Source organism: Salmo trutta, unplaced genomic scaffold (assembly GCF_901001165.1).
Source record: "Salmo trutta unplaced genomic scaffold, fSalTru1.1, whole genome shotgun sequence".
Classification (NCBI taxonomy): Eukaryota; Metazoa; Chordata; class Actinopteri; order Salmoniformes; family Salmonidae; genus Salmo; species Salmo trutta.
In genome coordinates, this window is record NW_021822680.1 from 107,872 (window position 1) to 123,052 (window position 15,181).

At 52.6% G+C, this 15,181-nt stretch overlaps 1 protein-coding gene across 8 annotated transcripts in view; it reads left to right on the forward strand.

Moving 5' to 3' along the window:
• shroom2a (shroom family member 2a) overlaps positions 1 to 11,440 on the forward strand; it is a 94,023-nt gene extending 82,583 nt beyond the window's left edge. For all 8 annotated transcript variants that reach the window (XM_029744573.1, XM_029744572.1, XM_029744579.1 and 5 more), the window contains 2 exons: positions 5,020 to 5,292; positions 10,809 to 11,440. In XM_029744573.1, the coding sequence (XP_029600433.1) occupies positions 5,020 to 5,292; positions 10,809 to 11,081 (546 nt within the window). In that variant the 3' untranslated portion in view covers positions 11,082 to 11,440. The remainder of the gene's footprint in view (positions 1 to 5,019; positions 5,293 to 10,808) is intronic.
• The last annotated feature ends 3,741 nt before the right edge of the window (positions 11,441 to 15,181 follow it).

The window sequence follows — 15,181 nt, forward strand, 5'->3', positions numbered from 1 at the left end:
CAGAGTTCACTGCAGTTAGATGTACTGGTGCCACTCAGGCAGTTAGATGTACTGGTGCCACTCAGACAGTTAGATGTACTGGTGCCACTCAGGCAGTCAGATGTACTGGTGCCACTCAGACAGTTAGATGTACTGGTGCCACTCAGACAGTTAGATGTACTGGTGCCACTCAGACAGTTAGATGTACTGGTGCCACTCAGACAGATGTACTGGTGCCACTCAGACAGATGTACTGGTGCCACTCAGGCAGTTAGATGTACTGGTGCCACTCAGGCAGTTAGATGTGCTGGTGCCACTCAGGCAGTCAGATGTACTGGTGCCACTCAGGCAGTCAGATGTACTGGTGCCACTCAGGCAGTCAGATGTACTGGTGCCACTCAGGCAGTCAGATGTACTGGTGCCACTCAGGCAGTCAGATGTACTGGTGCCACTCAGGCAGATGTACTGGTGCCACTCAGGCAGTTAGATGTACTGGTGTCACTCAGATGTACTGGTGCCACTCAGACAGTCAGATGTACTGGTGCCACTCAGGCAGATGTACTGGTGCCACTCAGGCAGTTAGATGTACTGGTGCCACTCAGGCAGTTAGATGTGCTGGTGCCACTCAGGCAGTTAGATGTACTGGTGTCACTCAGATGGGCCGGTGCCACTCAGATAGTTAGATGTGCTGATGCCACTCAGGCAGTTAGATGCACTGGTGTCACTCAGATGTACCGGTGCCACTCAGGCAGTCAGATGTACTGGTGCCACTCAGGCAGTTAGATTTCCTGGTGCCACTCAGGCAGTTAGATTTCCTGGTGCCACTCAGGCAGTTAGATGTGCTGGTGCCACTCAGACAGTTAGATGTACTGGTGCCACTCAGACAGTTAGATGTACCGGTGCCACTCAGGCAGTTAGATGTACCGGTGCCACTCAGGCAGTTAGATGTACCGGTGCCACTCAGGCAGTTAGATGTGCCGGTGCCACTCAGGCAGTTAGATGTGCCGGTGCCACTCAGGCTGTTAGATGTGCCGGTGCCACTCGGGCAGTTAGATGTGCCGGTGCCACTCGGGCAGTTAGATGTGCCGGTGCCACTCGGGCAGTTAGATGTACCGGTGCCACTCGGGCAGTTAGATGTACCGGTGCCACTCGGGCAGTTAGATGTACCGGTGCCACTCGGGCAGTTAGATGTACCGGTGCCACTCGGGCAGTTAGATGTGCTGGTGCCACTCGGGCAGTTAGATGTGCTGGTGCCACTCGGGCAGTTAGATGTGCTGGTGCCACTCAGGCAGTTAGATGTGCTGGTGCCACTCAGGCAGTCAGATGTGCTGGTGCCACTCAGGCAGTCAGATGTGCTGGTGCCACTCAGGCAGTTAGATGTGCTGGTGCCACTCAGGCAGTTAGATGTGCTGGTGCCACTCAGGCAGTCAGATGTGCTGGTGCCACTCAGGCAGTCAGATGTGCTGGTGCCACTCAGGCAGTCAGATGTACTGGTGCCACTCAGGCAGTTAGATGTGCTGGTGCCACTCAGGCAGTTAGATGTGCTGGTGCCACTCAGGCAGTTAGATGTACTGGTGTCACTCAGATGGGCCGGTGCCACTCAGATAGTTAGATGTGCTGATGCCACTCAGGCAGTTAGATGCACTGGTGTCACTCAGATGTACCGGTGCCACTCAGGCAGTCAGATGTACTGGTGCCACTCAGGCAGTTAGATTTCCTGGTGCCACTCAGGCAGTTAGATTTCCTGGTGCCACTCAGGCAGTTAGATGTGCTGGTGCCACTCAGACAGTTAGATGTACTGGTGCCACTCAGACAGTTAGATGTATCGGTGCCACTCAGGCAGTTAGATGTACCGGTGCCACTCAGGCAGTTAGATGTACCGGTGCCACTCAGGCAGTTAGATGTACCGGTGCCACTCAGGCAGTTAGATGTACCGGTGCCACTCAGGCAGTTAGATGTGCTGGTACAACTCAGGCAGTTAGATGTACCGGTGCCACTCAGGCAGTTAGATGTACCGGTGCCACTCGGGCAGTTAGATGTACCGGTGCCACTCGGGCAGTTAGATGTGCTGGTGCCACTCGGGCAGTTAGATGTGCTGGTGCCACTCGGGCAGTTAGATGTGCTGGTGCCACTCAGGCAGTTAGATGTGCTGGTGCCACTCAGGCAGTCAGATGTGCTGGTGCCACTCAGGCAGTTAGATGTGCTGGTGCCACTCAGGCAGTTAGATGTGCTGGTGCCACTCAGGCAGTTAGATGTGCTGGTGCCACTCAGGCAGTTAGATGTGCTGGTGTCACTCAGATGGGCCGGTGCCACTCAGATAGTTAGATGTGCTGGTGCCACTCAGGCAGTTAGATGTACTGGTGTCACTCAGATGTACTGGTGCCACTCAGACAGTCAGATGTACTGGTGCCACTCAGGCAGATGTACTGGTGCCACTCAGGCAGTTAGATGTACTGGTGCCACTCAGGCAGTTAGATGTGCTGGTGCCACTCAGGCAGTTAGATGTACTGGTGTCACTCAGATGGGCCGGTGCCACTCAGATAGTTAGATGTGCTGATGCCACTCAGGCAGTTAGATGCACTGGTGTCACTCAGATGTACCGGTGCCACTCAGGCAGTCAGATGTACTGGTGCAACTCAGGCAGTTAGATGTACCGGTGCCACTCAGGCAGTTAGATGTACCGGTGCCACTCGGGCAGTTAGATGTACCGGTGCCACTCGGGCAGTTAGATGTGCTGGTGCCACTCGGGCAGTTAGATGTGCTGGTGCCACTCGGGCAGTTAGATGTGCTGGTGCCACTCAGGCAGTTAGATGTGCTGGTGCCACTCAGGCAGTCAGATGTGCTGGTGCCACTCAGGCAGTCAGATGTGCTGGTGCCACTCAGGCAGTTAGATGTGCTGGTGCCACTCAGGCAGTTAGATGTGCTGGTGCCACTCAGGCAGTTAGATGTGCTGGTGCCACTCAGGCAGTTAGATGTGCTGGTGTCACTCAGATGGGCCGGTGCCACTCAGATAGTTAGATGTGCTGGTGCCACTCAGGCAGTTAGATGTACTGGTGTCACTCAGATGTACTGGTGCCACTCAGACAGTCAGATGTACTGGTGCCACTCAGGCAGATGTACTGGTGCCACTCAGGCAGTTAGATGTACTGGTGCCACTCAGGCAGTTAGATGTGCTGGTGCCACTCAGGCAGTTAGATGTACTGGTGTCACTCAGATGGGCCGGTGCCACTCAGATAGTTAGATGTGCTGATGCCACTCAGGCAGTTAGATGCACTGGTGTCACTCAGATGTACCGGTGCCACTCAGGCAGTCAGATGTACTGGTGCCACTCAGGCAGTTAGATTTCCTGGTGCCATTCAGGCAGTTAGATTTCCTGGTGCCACTCAGGCAGTTAGATGTGCTGGTGCCACTCAGACAGTTAGATGTACTGGTGCCACTCAGACAGTTAGATGTGCTGGTGCCACTCAGGCAGTCAGATGTGCTGGTGCCACTCAGGCAGTCAGATGTGCTGGTGCCACTCAGGCAGTCAGATGTGCTGGTGCCACTCAGGCAGTCAGATGTGCTGGTGCCACTCAGGCAGTTAGATGTGCTGGTGCCACTCAGGCAGTTAGATGTGCTGGTGCCACCCAGGCAGTTAGATGTGCTGGTGCCACTCAGGCAGTTAGATGTGCTGGTGTCACTCAGATGGGCCGGTGCCACTCAGATAGTTAGATGTGCTGGTGCCACTCAGGCAGTTAGATGTACTGGTGTCACTCAGATGTACTGGTGCCACTCAGACAGTCAGATGTACTGGTGCCACTCAGACAGTCAGATGTACTGGTGCCACTCAGACAGTCAGATGTACTGGTGCCACTCAGGCAGATGTACTGGTGCCACTCAGGCAGTTAGATGTACTGGTGCCACTCAGGCAGTTAGATGTACTGGTGTCACTCAGATGGGCCGGTGCCACTCAGATAGTTAGATGTGCTGGTGCCACTCAGGCAGTTAGATGCACTGGTGTCACTCAGATGTACCGGTGCCACTCAGGCAGTTAGATGTACTGGTGCCACTCAGGCAGTTAGATGTGCTGGTACAACTCAGGCAGTTAGATGTACCGGTGCCACTCAGGCAGTTAGATGTACCGGTGCCACTCGGGCAGTTAGATGTACCGGTGCCACTCGGGCAGTTAGATGTACCGGTGCCACTCGGGCAGTTAGATGTACCGGTGCCACTCGGGCAGTTAGATGTACCGGTGCCACTCGGGCAGTTAGATGTACCGGTGCCACTCGGGCAGTTAGATGTACCGGTGCCACTCAGGCAGTTAGATGTACCGGTGCCACTCAGGCAGTTAGATGTACCGGTGCCACTCAGGCAGTTAGATGTGCCGGTGCCACTCAGGCAGTTAGATGTGCCGGTGCCACTCAGGCAGTTAGATGTACTGGTGCCACTCAGGCAGTTAGATGTACTGGTGCCATTCAGGCAGTTAGATGTACTGGTGCCACTCAGGCAGTTAGATGTACTGGTGCCACTCAGGCAGTTAGATGTACTGGTGCCACTCAGGCAGTTAGATGTACTGGTGCCACTCAGGCAGTTAGATGTACTGGTGCCACTCAGACAGTTAGATGTACTGGTGCCACTCAGACAGTTAGATGTACTGGTGCCACTCAGACAGTTAACATTATTGGTTGAGGACCTCTATGTAGTTGAATGTGATTGCTTGTATTAAATATTTTATTTTGGTTTATATTGTTTTATACATGTGTGTGTTTTTATTATTCTTTATATTGTAATGTATACAGGGCTCTCTTGTAAAATAGATTTATTATCTCCATGTGACTCCCTGTTTAAATAAAGGTTAAATCAAATAAAAAATAGTAGTGGTTCTGAATGAGATTAGAGATAATTTCCCCCTTGACTGCCACTTTCTCCCTAACCATCCTCTGATTCTGACCTTTAACCCTTTCCTCCTGCATTAGGAGCTCATGGACTCTCAGCAGGAAGCTGCAGCTGCTGCGTGAGGCCAGGATCCTAACCTCTAACCCTCTCCCTCTCGTCCTGCAGCAGGAGCTGGTGGACTCTCTCAGCAGGAAGCTGCAGGTGCTGTGTGAGGCCAGAGAGAGTCTTCAGGAGGACGTCCATGATAACAACGCCCTAGGAGAGGAAGTGGAGGCCACGGTGCAGCAGGTCTGTAAGCCAAACCAGCTGGACAAGTTCAGGATGTTCATAGGAGACCTGGACAAGGTGGTCAGCCTGCTGCTGTCCCTGTCCGGACGCCTGGCCAGAGTGGAGAACGCCCTTAACAGCCTGGAGGAGGGTACATCACCTGAGGAGAGGGTGAGTTAGAGTTGGGGAGAGGAGAGGAGAGGGTGAGTTAGAGCTGAGGAGAGGATGGGTTAGAGTTGGGGAGAGGAGAGGGTGGGTTAGAGCTGGGGAGGAGAGAGGGGGAGGGTGGGTTAGAGCTGGGGAGGGGAGAGGAGAGGGTGGGTTAGAGTTGGGGAGGAGAGAGGAGAGGGTGGGTTAGAGTTGGGGAGGGGAGAGGAGAGGGTGGGTTAGAGTTGGGGAGAGGAAAGGAGAGGGTGGGTTAGAGCTGGGGAGGGGAGAGGAGAGGGTGGGTTAGAGCTGGAGAGGAGAGAAGAGAGGGTGGGTTAGAGTTGGGGAGGGGAGAGGAGAGGGTGGGTTAGAGCTGGAGAGGAGAGAAGAGAGGGTGGGTTAGAGTTGGGGAGAGAAAAGGAGAGGGTGGGTTAGAGCTGGGAGGGGAGAGGAGAGGGTGGGTTAGAGTTGGGGAGGAGAGAAGAGAGGGTGGGTTAGAGTTGGGGAGAGGAGAGGGTGGGTTAGAGCTGGAGAGGGAGAGGAGAGGGTGGGTTAGAGCTGGGGAGGGGAGAGGAGAGGGTGGGTTAGAGCTGGGGAGGGGAGAGGAGAGGAGAGGGTGGGTTAGAGCTGGGGAGAGGAGAGGGTGGGTTAGAGCTGGGGAGGGGAGAGGAGAGGGTGGGTTAGAGCTGGGGAGGGGAGAGGAGAGGGTGGGTTAGAGCTGGGGAGAGGAGAGGGTGGGTTAGAGCTGGGGAGAGGGAGAGGAGAGGGTGGGTTAGAGTTGGGGAGGAGAGGGCGGGTTAGAGTTGGGGGGGAGGGGAGAGGAGAGAGGGTGGGTTAGAGTTGAGGAGAGGGTGGGTTAGAGCTGGGGAGAGGGAGAGGAGAGGGTGGGTTAGAGCTGGGGAGGGGAGGGGAGAGGGTGGGTTAGAGCTGGGGAGGGGAGAGGAGAGGGTGGGTTAGAGCTGGGGAGGGGAGAGGAGAGGGTGAGTTAGAGCTGGGGAGGGGAGGGGAGAGGAGAGGGTGGGTTAGAGTTGGGGAGGGGAGAGGAGAGGGTGGGTTAGAGTTGGGGAGGGGAGAGGAGAGGGTGGGTTAGAGCTGGGGAGGGGAGGGGAGAGGGAGAGGGTGGGTTAGAGTTGGGGAGGGGAGGGGAGAGGGTGGATTAGAGTTGGGGAGAGGGTGGGTTAGAGTTGGGGAGGGGAGGGGAGAGGGTGGGTTAGAGTTGAGGAGAGGGTGGGTTAGAGTTGGGGAGGAAAGGAGAGGGTGGGTTAGAGCTGGGGAGAGGAGAGGGTGGGTTAGAGCTGGGGAGGGGAGAGGGTGGGTTAGAGTTGGGGAGAGGGTGGGTTAGAGTTGGGGAGAGGGTGGGTTAGAGTTGGGGAGGAAAGGAGAGGGTGGGTTAGAGCTGGGAGAGGAGAGGGTGGGGTTAGAGCTGGGGAGGGGAGAGGGTGGGTTAGAGTTGGGGAGGGGAGAGGGTGGGTTAGAGTTGGGGAGAGGGTGGGTTAGAGTTGGGGAGGGGAGAGGGTGGGTTAGAGTTGAGGAGAGGGTGGGTTAGAGCTGGGGAGAGGAGAGGGTGGGTTAGAGCTGGGGAGGGGAGAGGGTGGGTTAGAGTTGGGGAGGGGAGAGGGTGGGTTAGAGTTGGGGAGGGGAGAGGGTGGGTTAGAGTTGGGGAGGGGAGAGGAGAGGGTGGGTTAGAGCTGGAGAGGAGAGGGGTGGGTTAGAGCTGGGGAGGGGAGAGGAGAGGGTGGGTTAGAGCTGGGGAGGGGAGAGGAGAGGAGATGAGAGGGTGGGTTAGAGTTGGGGAGAGGAGAGGGTGGGTTAGAGTTGGGGGGGGAGGGGAGAGGAGAGGGTGGGTTAGAGCTGGGGAGAGGAGAGGGTGGGTTAGAGTTGAGGAGAGGGTGGGTTAGAGTTTTGGGAGAGGAGAGGGTGGGTTAGAGTTGGGGAGAGGAGAGGGTGGGTTAGAGCTGGGGAGGGGAGGGGAGAGGAGAGGGTGGGTTAGAGCTGGGGAGGGGAGGGGAGAGGAGAGGGTGGGTTAGAGTTGGGGAGAGGAGAGGGTGGGTTAGAGTTGAGGAGAGGGTGGGTTAGAGTTTTGGGAGAGGAGAGGGTGGGTTAGAGCTGGGGAGGGGAGAGGGTGGATTAGAGCTGGGGAGGGGAGAGGAGAGGGTGGGTTAGAGTTGGGGAGAGGAGAGGGTGGGTTAGAGCTGGGGAGGGGAGGGGAGAGGGTGGGTTAGAGTTGGGGAGAGGAGAGGGTGGGTTAGAGCTGGGGAGGGGAGGGGAGAGGGTGGGTTAGAGTTGGGGAGAGGAGAGGGTGGGTTAGAGCTGGGGAGAGGAGAGGGTGGGTTAGAGTTGGGGAGGGGAGAGGAGAGGGTGGGTTAGAGCTGGAGAGGGAGAGGAGAGGGTGGGTTAGAGCTGGGGAGGGGAGAGGAGAGGAGAGGGTGGGTTAGAGCTGGGGAGGGGAGAGGAGAGGGTGGGTTAGAGCTGGGGAGAGGGAGAGGAGAGGGTGGGTTAGAGTTGGGGAGGAGTGGGCGGGTTAGAGTTGGGGGGGGAGGGGAGAGGAGAGAGGGTGGGTTAGAGTTGAGGAGAGGGTGGGTTAGAGCTGGGGAGAGGGAGAGGGTGGGTTAGAGCTGGGGAGGGGAGGGGAGAGGGTAGGTTAGAGCTGGGGAGGGGAGAGGAGAGGGTGGGTTAGAGCTGGGGAGGGGAGGGGAGAGGAGAGGGTGGGTTAGAGCTGGGGAGGGGAGAGGAGAGGGTGGGTTAGAGCTGGGGAGGGGAGGGGAGAGGGTGGGTTAGAGCTGGGGAGGGAGGGGAGAGGAGAGGGTGGTTAGAGTTGGGGAGGGGAGAGGAGAGGAGAGGGTGGGTTAGAGTTGGGGAGGGGAGAGGGTGGGTTAGAGTTGGGGAGGGGAGAGGGGGATTAGAGCTGGGGAGGGGAGAGGAGAGGGTGGGTTAGAGTTGGGGAGACGGTGGGTTAGAGCTGGGGAGGGGAGGGGAGAGGGTGGGTTAGAGTTGGGGAGGGAGAGGGTGGTTAGAGCTGGGGAGGGGGAGAGGGTGGGTTAGAGTTGGGGAGGGGAGAGGGTGGGTTAGAGCTGGGGAGGGGAGAGGGTGGGTTAGAGTTGGGGAGGGGAGAGGGTGGATTAGAGCTGGGGAGGGGAGAGGAGAGGGTGGGTTAGAGTTGGGGAGGGGAGAGGGTGGGTTAGAGCTGGGGAGGGGAGGGGAGAGGGTGGGTTAGAGTTGGGGAGGGGAGAGGGAGAGGAGAGGGTGGGTTAGAGTTGGGAAGGGGAGAGGGTGGGTTAGAGTTGGGGAGGGGAGAGGGTGGGTTAGAGTTGGGGAGGGGAGAGGGTGGGTTAGAGTTGGGGAGGGGAGAGGGTGGATTAGAGTTGGGGAGGGGAGAGGAGAGGGAGGAGAGGGTGGGTTAGAGTTGGTTAGGGGAGAGGGTGGGTTAGAGTTGGGGAGGGGAGAGGACAGGAGAGGGTGGGTTAGAGTTGGGGAGGGGAGAGGGTGGGTTAGTGCTGGGGAGGGGAGAGGACAGGAGAGGGTGGGTTAGAGTTGGGGAGGGGAGAGGGTGGGTTAGAGCTGGGGAGGGGAGGGGAGAGGGTGGGTTAGAGCTGGGGAGGAGAGAGGAGAGGGTGGGTTAGAGTTGGGGAGAGGAGAGGAGAGGGTGGGTTAGAGTTGGGGAGAGGAGAGGAGAGGGTGGGTTAGAGCTGGGGAGGGGAGAGGACAGGAGAGGGTGGGTTAGAGTTGGGGAGGGGAGAGGGTGGGTTAGTGCTGGGGAGGGGAGAGGACAGGAGAGGGTGGGTTAGAGTTGGGGAGGGGAGAGGGTGGGTTAGAGCTGGGGAGGGGAGGGGAGAGGGTGGGTTAGAGCTGGGGAGAGGAGAGGGTGGGTTAGAGATGGGGAGAGGAGGAGAGGGGGTTAGAGCTGGGGAGGGGCGGAGAGGGTGGGTTAGAGTTGGGGAGGGGAGAGGGTGAGTTAGAGTTGGGGAGGGGGTGAGTTAGAGTTGGGGAGGGGAGAGGGTGGGTTAGAGTTGGGAGGGAGAGGGTGGGTTAGAGGAGAGGAGAGGGTGGGTTAGAGTTGGGTAGGGGAGAGGAGAGTATGGGTTAGAGCTGGGGAAGGGAGAGGGTGGGTTAGAGTTTGGGAGGGGAGAGTAGAGGGTGGGTTAGAGTTGGGGAGGAGAGGGGAGAGGAGAGGGTGGGTTAGAGTTGGGGAGAGGAGAGGGTGGGTTAGAGTTGGGGAGGAGAGAGGAGGGGAGAGGAGAGGGTGGGTTAGATTTGGGGAGCGGAGAGGAGAGGGAGAGGGTGGGTTAGAGCTGGGGAGGGGAGAGGAGAGGGAGGAGAGGGTGGGTTAGAGCTGGGGAGAGGAGAGGAGAGTGTGGGTTAAAGTTGGGGAGAGGAGAGGGTGAGGCGACAGTGGCTACTGTGGATGGCAATGGCAACATTGCTGCCAATCCATTACCTCTCTTGGAAGTGAGCCAATTTGTTACTTTGACGCTAAGTAGGTTGCAACTACAGATCATCACTTACTTCCCCTCCCATTTTCTCTGTCGGCGCTCCCGTTCATTTCTATATTGATGGCAATGTCAGGGTTAAAAAAAAAAACAAGATACAGAGACATGTTATCTCCCCTCCCAGCTCTACTTCATTAACAGATACATGTTATCTCCCCTCCCAGCTCTACTTCATTAACAGAGACATGTTATGTCCCCTCCCAGCTCTACTTCATTAACAGATGCATGTTATCTCCCCTCCCAGCTCTACTTCATTAACAGATACATGTTATCTCCCCTCCCAGCTCTACTTCATTAACAGATACATGTTATCTCCCCTCCCAGCTCTACTTCATTAACAGATACATGTTATCTCTCCTCCCAGCTCTACTTCATTAACAGATACATGTTATCTCCCCTCCCAGCTCTACTTCATTAACAGAGACATGTTATCTCCCCTCCCAGCTCTACTTCATTAACAGAGACATGTTATCTCCCCTCCCAGCTCTACTTCATTAACAGATACATGTTATCTCCCCCTCCCAGCTCTACTTCATTAACAGATACATGTTATCTCCCCTCCCAGCTCTACTTCATTAACAGATACATGTTATCTCCCCTCCCAGCTCTACTTCATTAACAGAGACATGTTATCTCCCCTCCCAGCTCTACTCATTAACAGAGACATGTTATCTCCCCTCCCAGCTCTACTTCATTAACAGAGACATGTTATCTCCCCTCCCAGCTCTACTTCATTAACAGAGACATGTTATCTCCCCCTCCCAGCTCTACTTCATTAACAGATACATGTTATCTCCCCTCCCAGTTCTACTTCATTAACAGATACATGTTATCTCCCCTCCCAGCTCTACTTCATTAACAGATACATGTTATCTCCCCTCCCAGCTCTACTTCATTAACAGAGACATGTCATCTCTCCTCCCAGCTCTACTTCATTAACAGAGACATGTTATCTCCCCTCCCTTCCACAGAGAACCCTGACAGATACATGTTATCTCCCCTCCCAGCTCTACTTCATTAACAGATACATGTTATCTCCCCTCCCTTCCACAGAGAACCCTGACAGACAAGAGGAAGCTGTTGATCCAGCAGCATGAGGATGCCAAGGAGCTGAAGGAGAACCTGGACCGTCGGGAGAGAGTGGTCTACAACATCCTGGCTTCCTACCTCCCAGAGGAGCGCCTGACCGACTACCAACACTTTGTCAAGATGAAGTCTGCCCTCATTATTGAGCAGCGCAAACTAGAGGACAAGATTAAACTGGGAGAGGAGCAGCTGAAGTGTCTGATGGACAGCCTGCCGCTAGAGCAGAGGATGAGCCTGTAACCTCTGACCCCTGGATCAGAGAAATGGCCCTGTGAGGGCGACACTGGGATCCAAACGCACATGACTTCTCAAACTGTGTATGATGGACCTGACCACTCTGGCCTCACTGCAGTGGAACCCTAAGGCCACTAAGGGGCAGCAGAGAGGAGCAGCAGTACCCCCCACCAGATGGCAGCAAAGAGCAGAGCTCCAGACTGGAGGAGTTGTAATGTTTAGCTGCCGTTTCCTCCTCAGTATCTCAACACTGACCTGAATCTAATGGAGCCCCACCAGAACACATGGCAGATCATATATTTACACTAAATAAAGGTTAAATAAATAAACTAATAATAATAAAATAAACACAACATGAAACAGTTTCAATGATTTTACTGAGTTACAATTCATATAAGGAAATCAGTCAATTGAAATAAATTCATTACGTCAGAATCTATGGATTTCACATGACTGGGCATGGGCACAGCCAAGGTTGGGCATGGGAGGGCATAGGCCCACCCACTGGGGAGCCAGGCCTAGCCAATTATAATTCGTTTTTCTCCACAAAGGGCTTTAATACAGGCAGAAATACTCCTCAGTTTCATCAGCTGTCCGGGTGGCTGGTCTCAGACGATCCCGCAGGTGAAGAAGCCGGATGTGGAGGTCGTGAACTGGCGTGGTTATACGTGGTCTGCTGTTTTGAGGCCGGTTGGACGCACTGCCAAATTCTCTAAATCGACAGCAGTATTGTAGAGAAATGAACATTAAATTCTCTGGCAACAGCTCTGGTGGACATTCCTGCAGTCAGCATGCCAATTGCACTCTCCCTCAAAACTTGAGACATCTGTGGCCTTGTGTTGTGTGACAAAACTGCAGATTTAGTGGCCTTTTTATTGTCCCCAGCACAAGGTGCACCTGTGTAATGATCATGCTGTTTAATCAGCTTGTTGATATGCCACACCTGTCAGGTGGATGTATTATCTTGGCAAAGGAGAAATGCTCACTAACAGGGATGTAAACAAATTTGTGCACAAAATTGGAGAGAAATGAGCTTTTTGTGTGTATGGAACATTTCTGGAATCTTTTAATTAAGCTCATGAAACATGGGATCAACACTTTACATGTTGTGTTTATATTTTTGTTCAAATATATATATATATATATATATATATACACACGGTGCATTCGGGGGGTGCACAATTGGCCCAGCGTCGTTTGGCTGGGCTAGGCCGTCATTGTAATTAAGTTAAAAATTCAATTAAAAATACAAAATAAAAATTCCGAATGTGTTCGGACTTTTTCCATATTTTGTTACATTACAGCCTATTTCTAAAATGTATTAAATTGTTTTGTTCACCTCATCAATCTACACATAATACCCCATAATGACAAAGCAAAAACAGTTTTTTTAAAAATGTTTGCAAATGTATAAAAAAAGTACTGAAATATCACATTTACATAAGTATTCTGACCCTTTACTCAGTACTTTGTTGAAGAACCTCTGGCAGCGATTACAGCCTGGAGTCTTCTTGGGTATGACGCTACAAGCTTGGCACACCTGTATTTGGGGAGTTTCTCCCATTTTTTTTCTCTGCAGATCCTCTCAAGCTCTGTCAGGTTGGATGGGGATTGTTGCTGCACAGCTATTTTCAAGTCTCTCCAGAGATCGGGTTCAAGTCCGGACTCTGGCTGGGCCACTCAAGCACATTCAAAGACTTGTCCCGAAGCCACTGCTGCGTTGTCTTGGCTGTGTGCTTAGGGTCGTTGTCCTGTTGGAAGGTGAACCTTTGCTCCAGTCTGAGGTCCTGAGCGCTCTCAAGCAGGTTTTCATCAAGGATCTCTGTGTACTTTGCTCCATTCATCTTTCCCTCTATCCTGACTAGTCTCCCAGTCCCTGCCGCTGAAAAACATCCCCACAGCATGATGCTGCCACCACCATGCTTCACCGTAGGGATGGTGCCAAATTTCCTCCAGACATGACGCTTGGCATTCAGGACAAAGAGTTCAATCTTGGTTTCATCAGACCAGAGAACCTTGTTTCTCATGGCCTTAGTCTTTAGGTGCCTTTTGGCAAACTCCAAGTGGGCTGTCATGTGCCTTTTACTGAGGAGTGGCTTCAGTCTGGCCACTCTACCATAAAGGCCTGATTGGTGGAGTGCTGCAGAGATGGTTGTCCTTCTGGTTACCTCCCTAACCAAGGCCCTTCTCCCCCGATTGCTCAGTTTGGCCGAGCGGCCAGCTCTAGGAAGAGTCTTGGTGTTTCCAAACTTCTTCCATTTACGAATGATGGAGGCCACTGTGTTTTTGGGGACCTTCAATGCTACAGAAGTGTTTTGGTACCCTTCCCCAGATCTGTACCTCGACACAATCCTGTCTCGGAACTCTATGGACAATTCCTTCAACCTCATGGCTTGGTTTTTGCTCTAACATGCACTGTCAACTGTGGGACCTTATATAGACAGGTGTGAGCCTTTCCAAATCATGTCCAATCAATTGAATTTACCACAGGTGGAGTCCAGTCAAGTTGTAGAAACATATCAAGGATGATCAATGGAAACAGGATGCACCTGAGCTCAATTTCGAGTCTCATAGCAAAGGGTCTGAATACTTTCTAAAAACCTGTTTTTGCTTTGTCATTATGGGGTATTGTGTGTAGATTGAGGATTTTGTTTTATTTAATCAATTTTAGAATTAGGCTGTAACGTAACAAAATGTGGAAAAAGGGAAGGGCCTGAATACTTTCCGAATGCACTCTGTGTGTGTGTGTGTGTGTGTGTGTGTATATATACATACTGTATAAACAATACCAGTCAAAAGTTTGGACACACCTACTCATTCCAGGGTTTTTCTTTATTTTGACTATTTTCGACATTGTAGAATAATGGTGGACATCAATACTGTGAAATAACTCATGGAATCATGTAGTAAACAAAAAAGTGTTAAACAAATCAAAATATATTTTATATTTGAGATTCTTCAAAGTAGCCACCCTTTGCCTTGATGAGGCTTTGCACACTCATGGCATTCTCTCAACCAGCTTCATGAGGTAGTCACCTGGAATGCATTTCAATTAACAGGTGAGCCTTCTTAATGCATTTGAGGCAATCAGTTGTTTTTTGACAAGGTACGGGTGGTATACAGAAGATAGCCCTGTTTGATAAAAGACCAAGTCCATATTATGGCATGACAGCTCAAATAAGTAAAAATAAATTACAGTCCATCATTACTTTAAGACATGGTCAGTCAATCCAGAACAATTTTAAGATCTTTGAAAGTTTCTTGAAGTGCAGTCGCAAAAACCATAGCGCTGTGATAAAACATGAGGACCTCCACAGGAAAGGAAGACCCAGAGTTACCTCTGCTGCAGAGAATAAGTTTATTAGAGTTACCAGCCTCCGAAATTGCGGCCCAAATAAATGCTTCACAGAGTTCAAGTGACACACATCTCAACATCAACTGTTCAGAATAGACTGTGTGAATCAGGCCGTCATTGAATTGCTGCAAAGAAACCACTACTAAAGGACACCAATAAGAAGACTTGTTTGGGCCAAAAAACACGAGCAATGCACATTAGACCGGCGAAAATCTGTCCTTTGGTCTGATGAATTCTAATTTGAGATTTTTGGTTCCAACCGCCGTGTCTTTGTGAGACGCAGAGTAGGTGAATGGATGATCTCCGCATGTGTGGTTCCCACCGTGAAGCATGGAGGAGGAGGTGTGATGGTGTGGGGGTGATTTGCTGGTGACACTGTCTGTGATTTATTTAGAATTCAAGGCACACTTAACCAGCATGTCTACCACAGCATTCTGTAGCGATACACCATCCCATCTGGTTTGGGCTTAGTTGGACTATAATTTGTTTTTCTACAGGACAATGACCCAACACACCTCCAGGCGGTATAAGGGCTATTTGACCAAGAAGGAGAGTGATGAGTGCTGCATCAGATGACCTGGCCTCCACAATCACCCGACCTCAACCCAATTGTGATGGTTTGGGAAGAGTTGGACCACAGAGTGAAGGAAAAGCAGCCAACAAGTGCTCAGCATACTGTATGTGGGAACTCCTTCAAGACTGTTGTAAAAGCATTCCAGCTGAAGCTGGTTGAGAGAATGCCAAGAGTGTA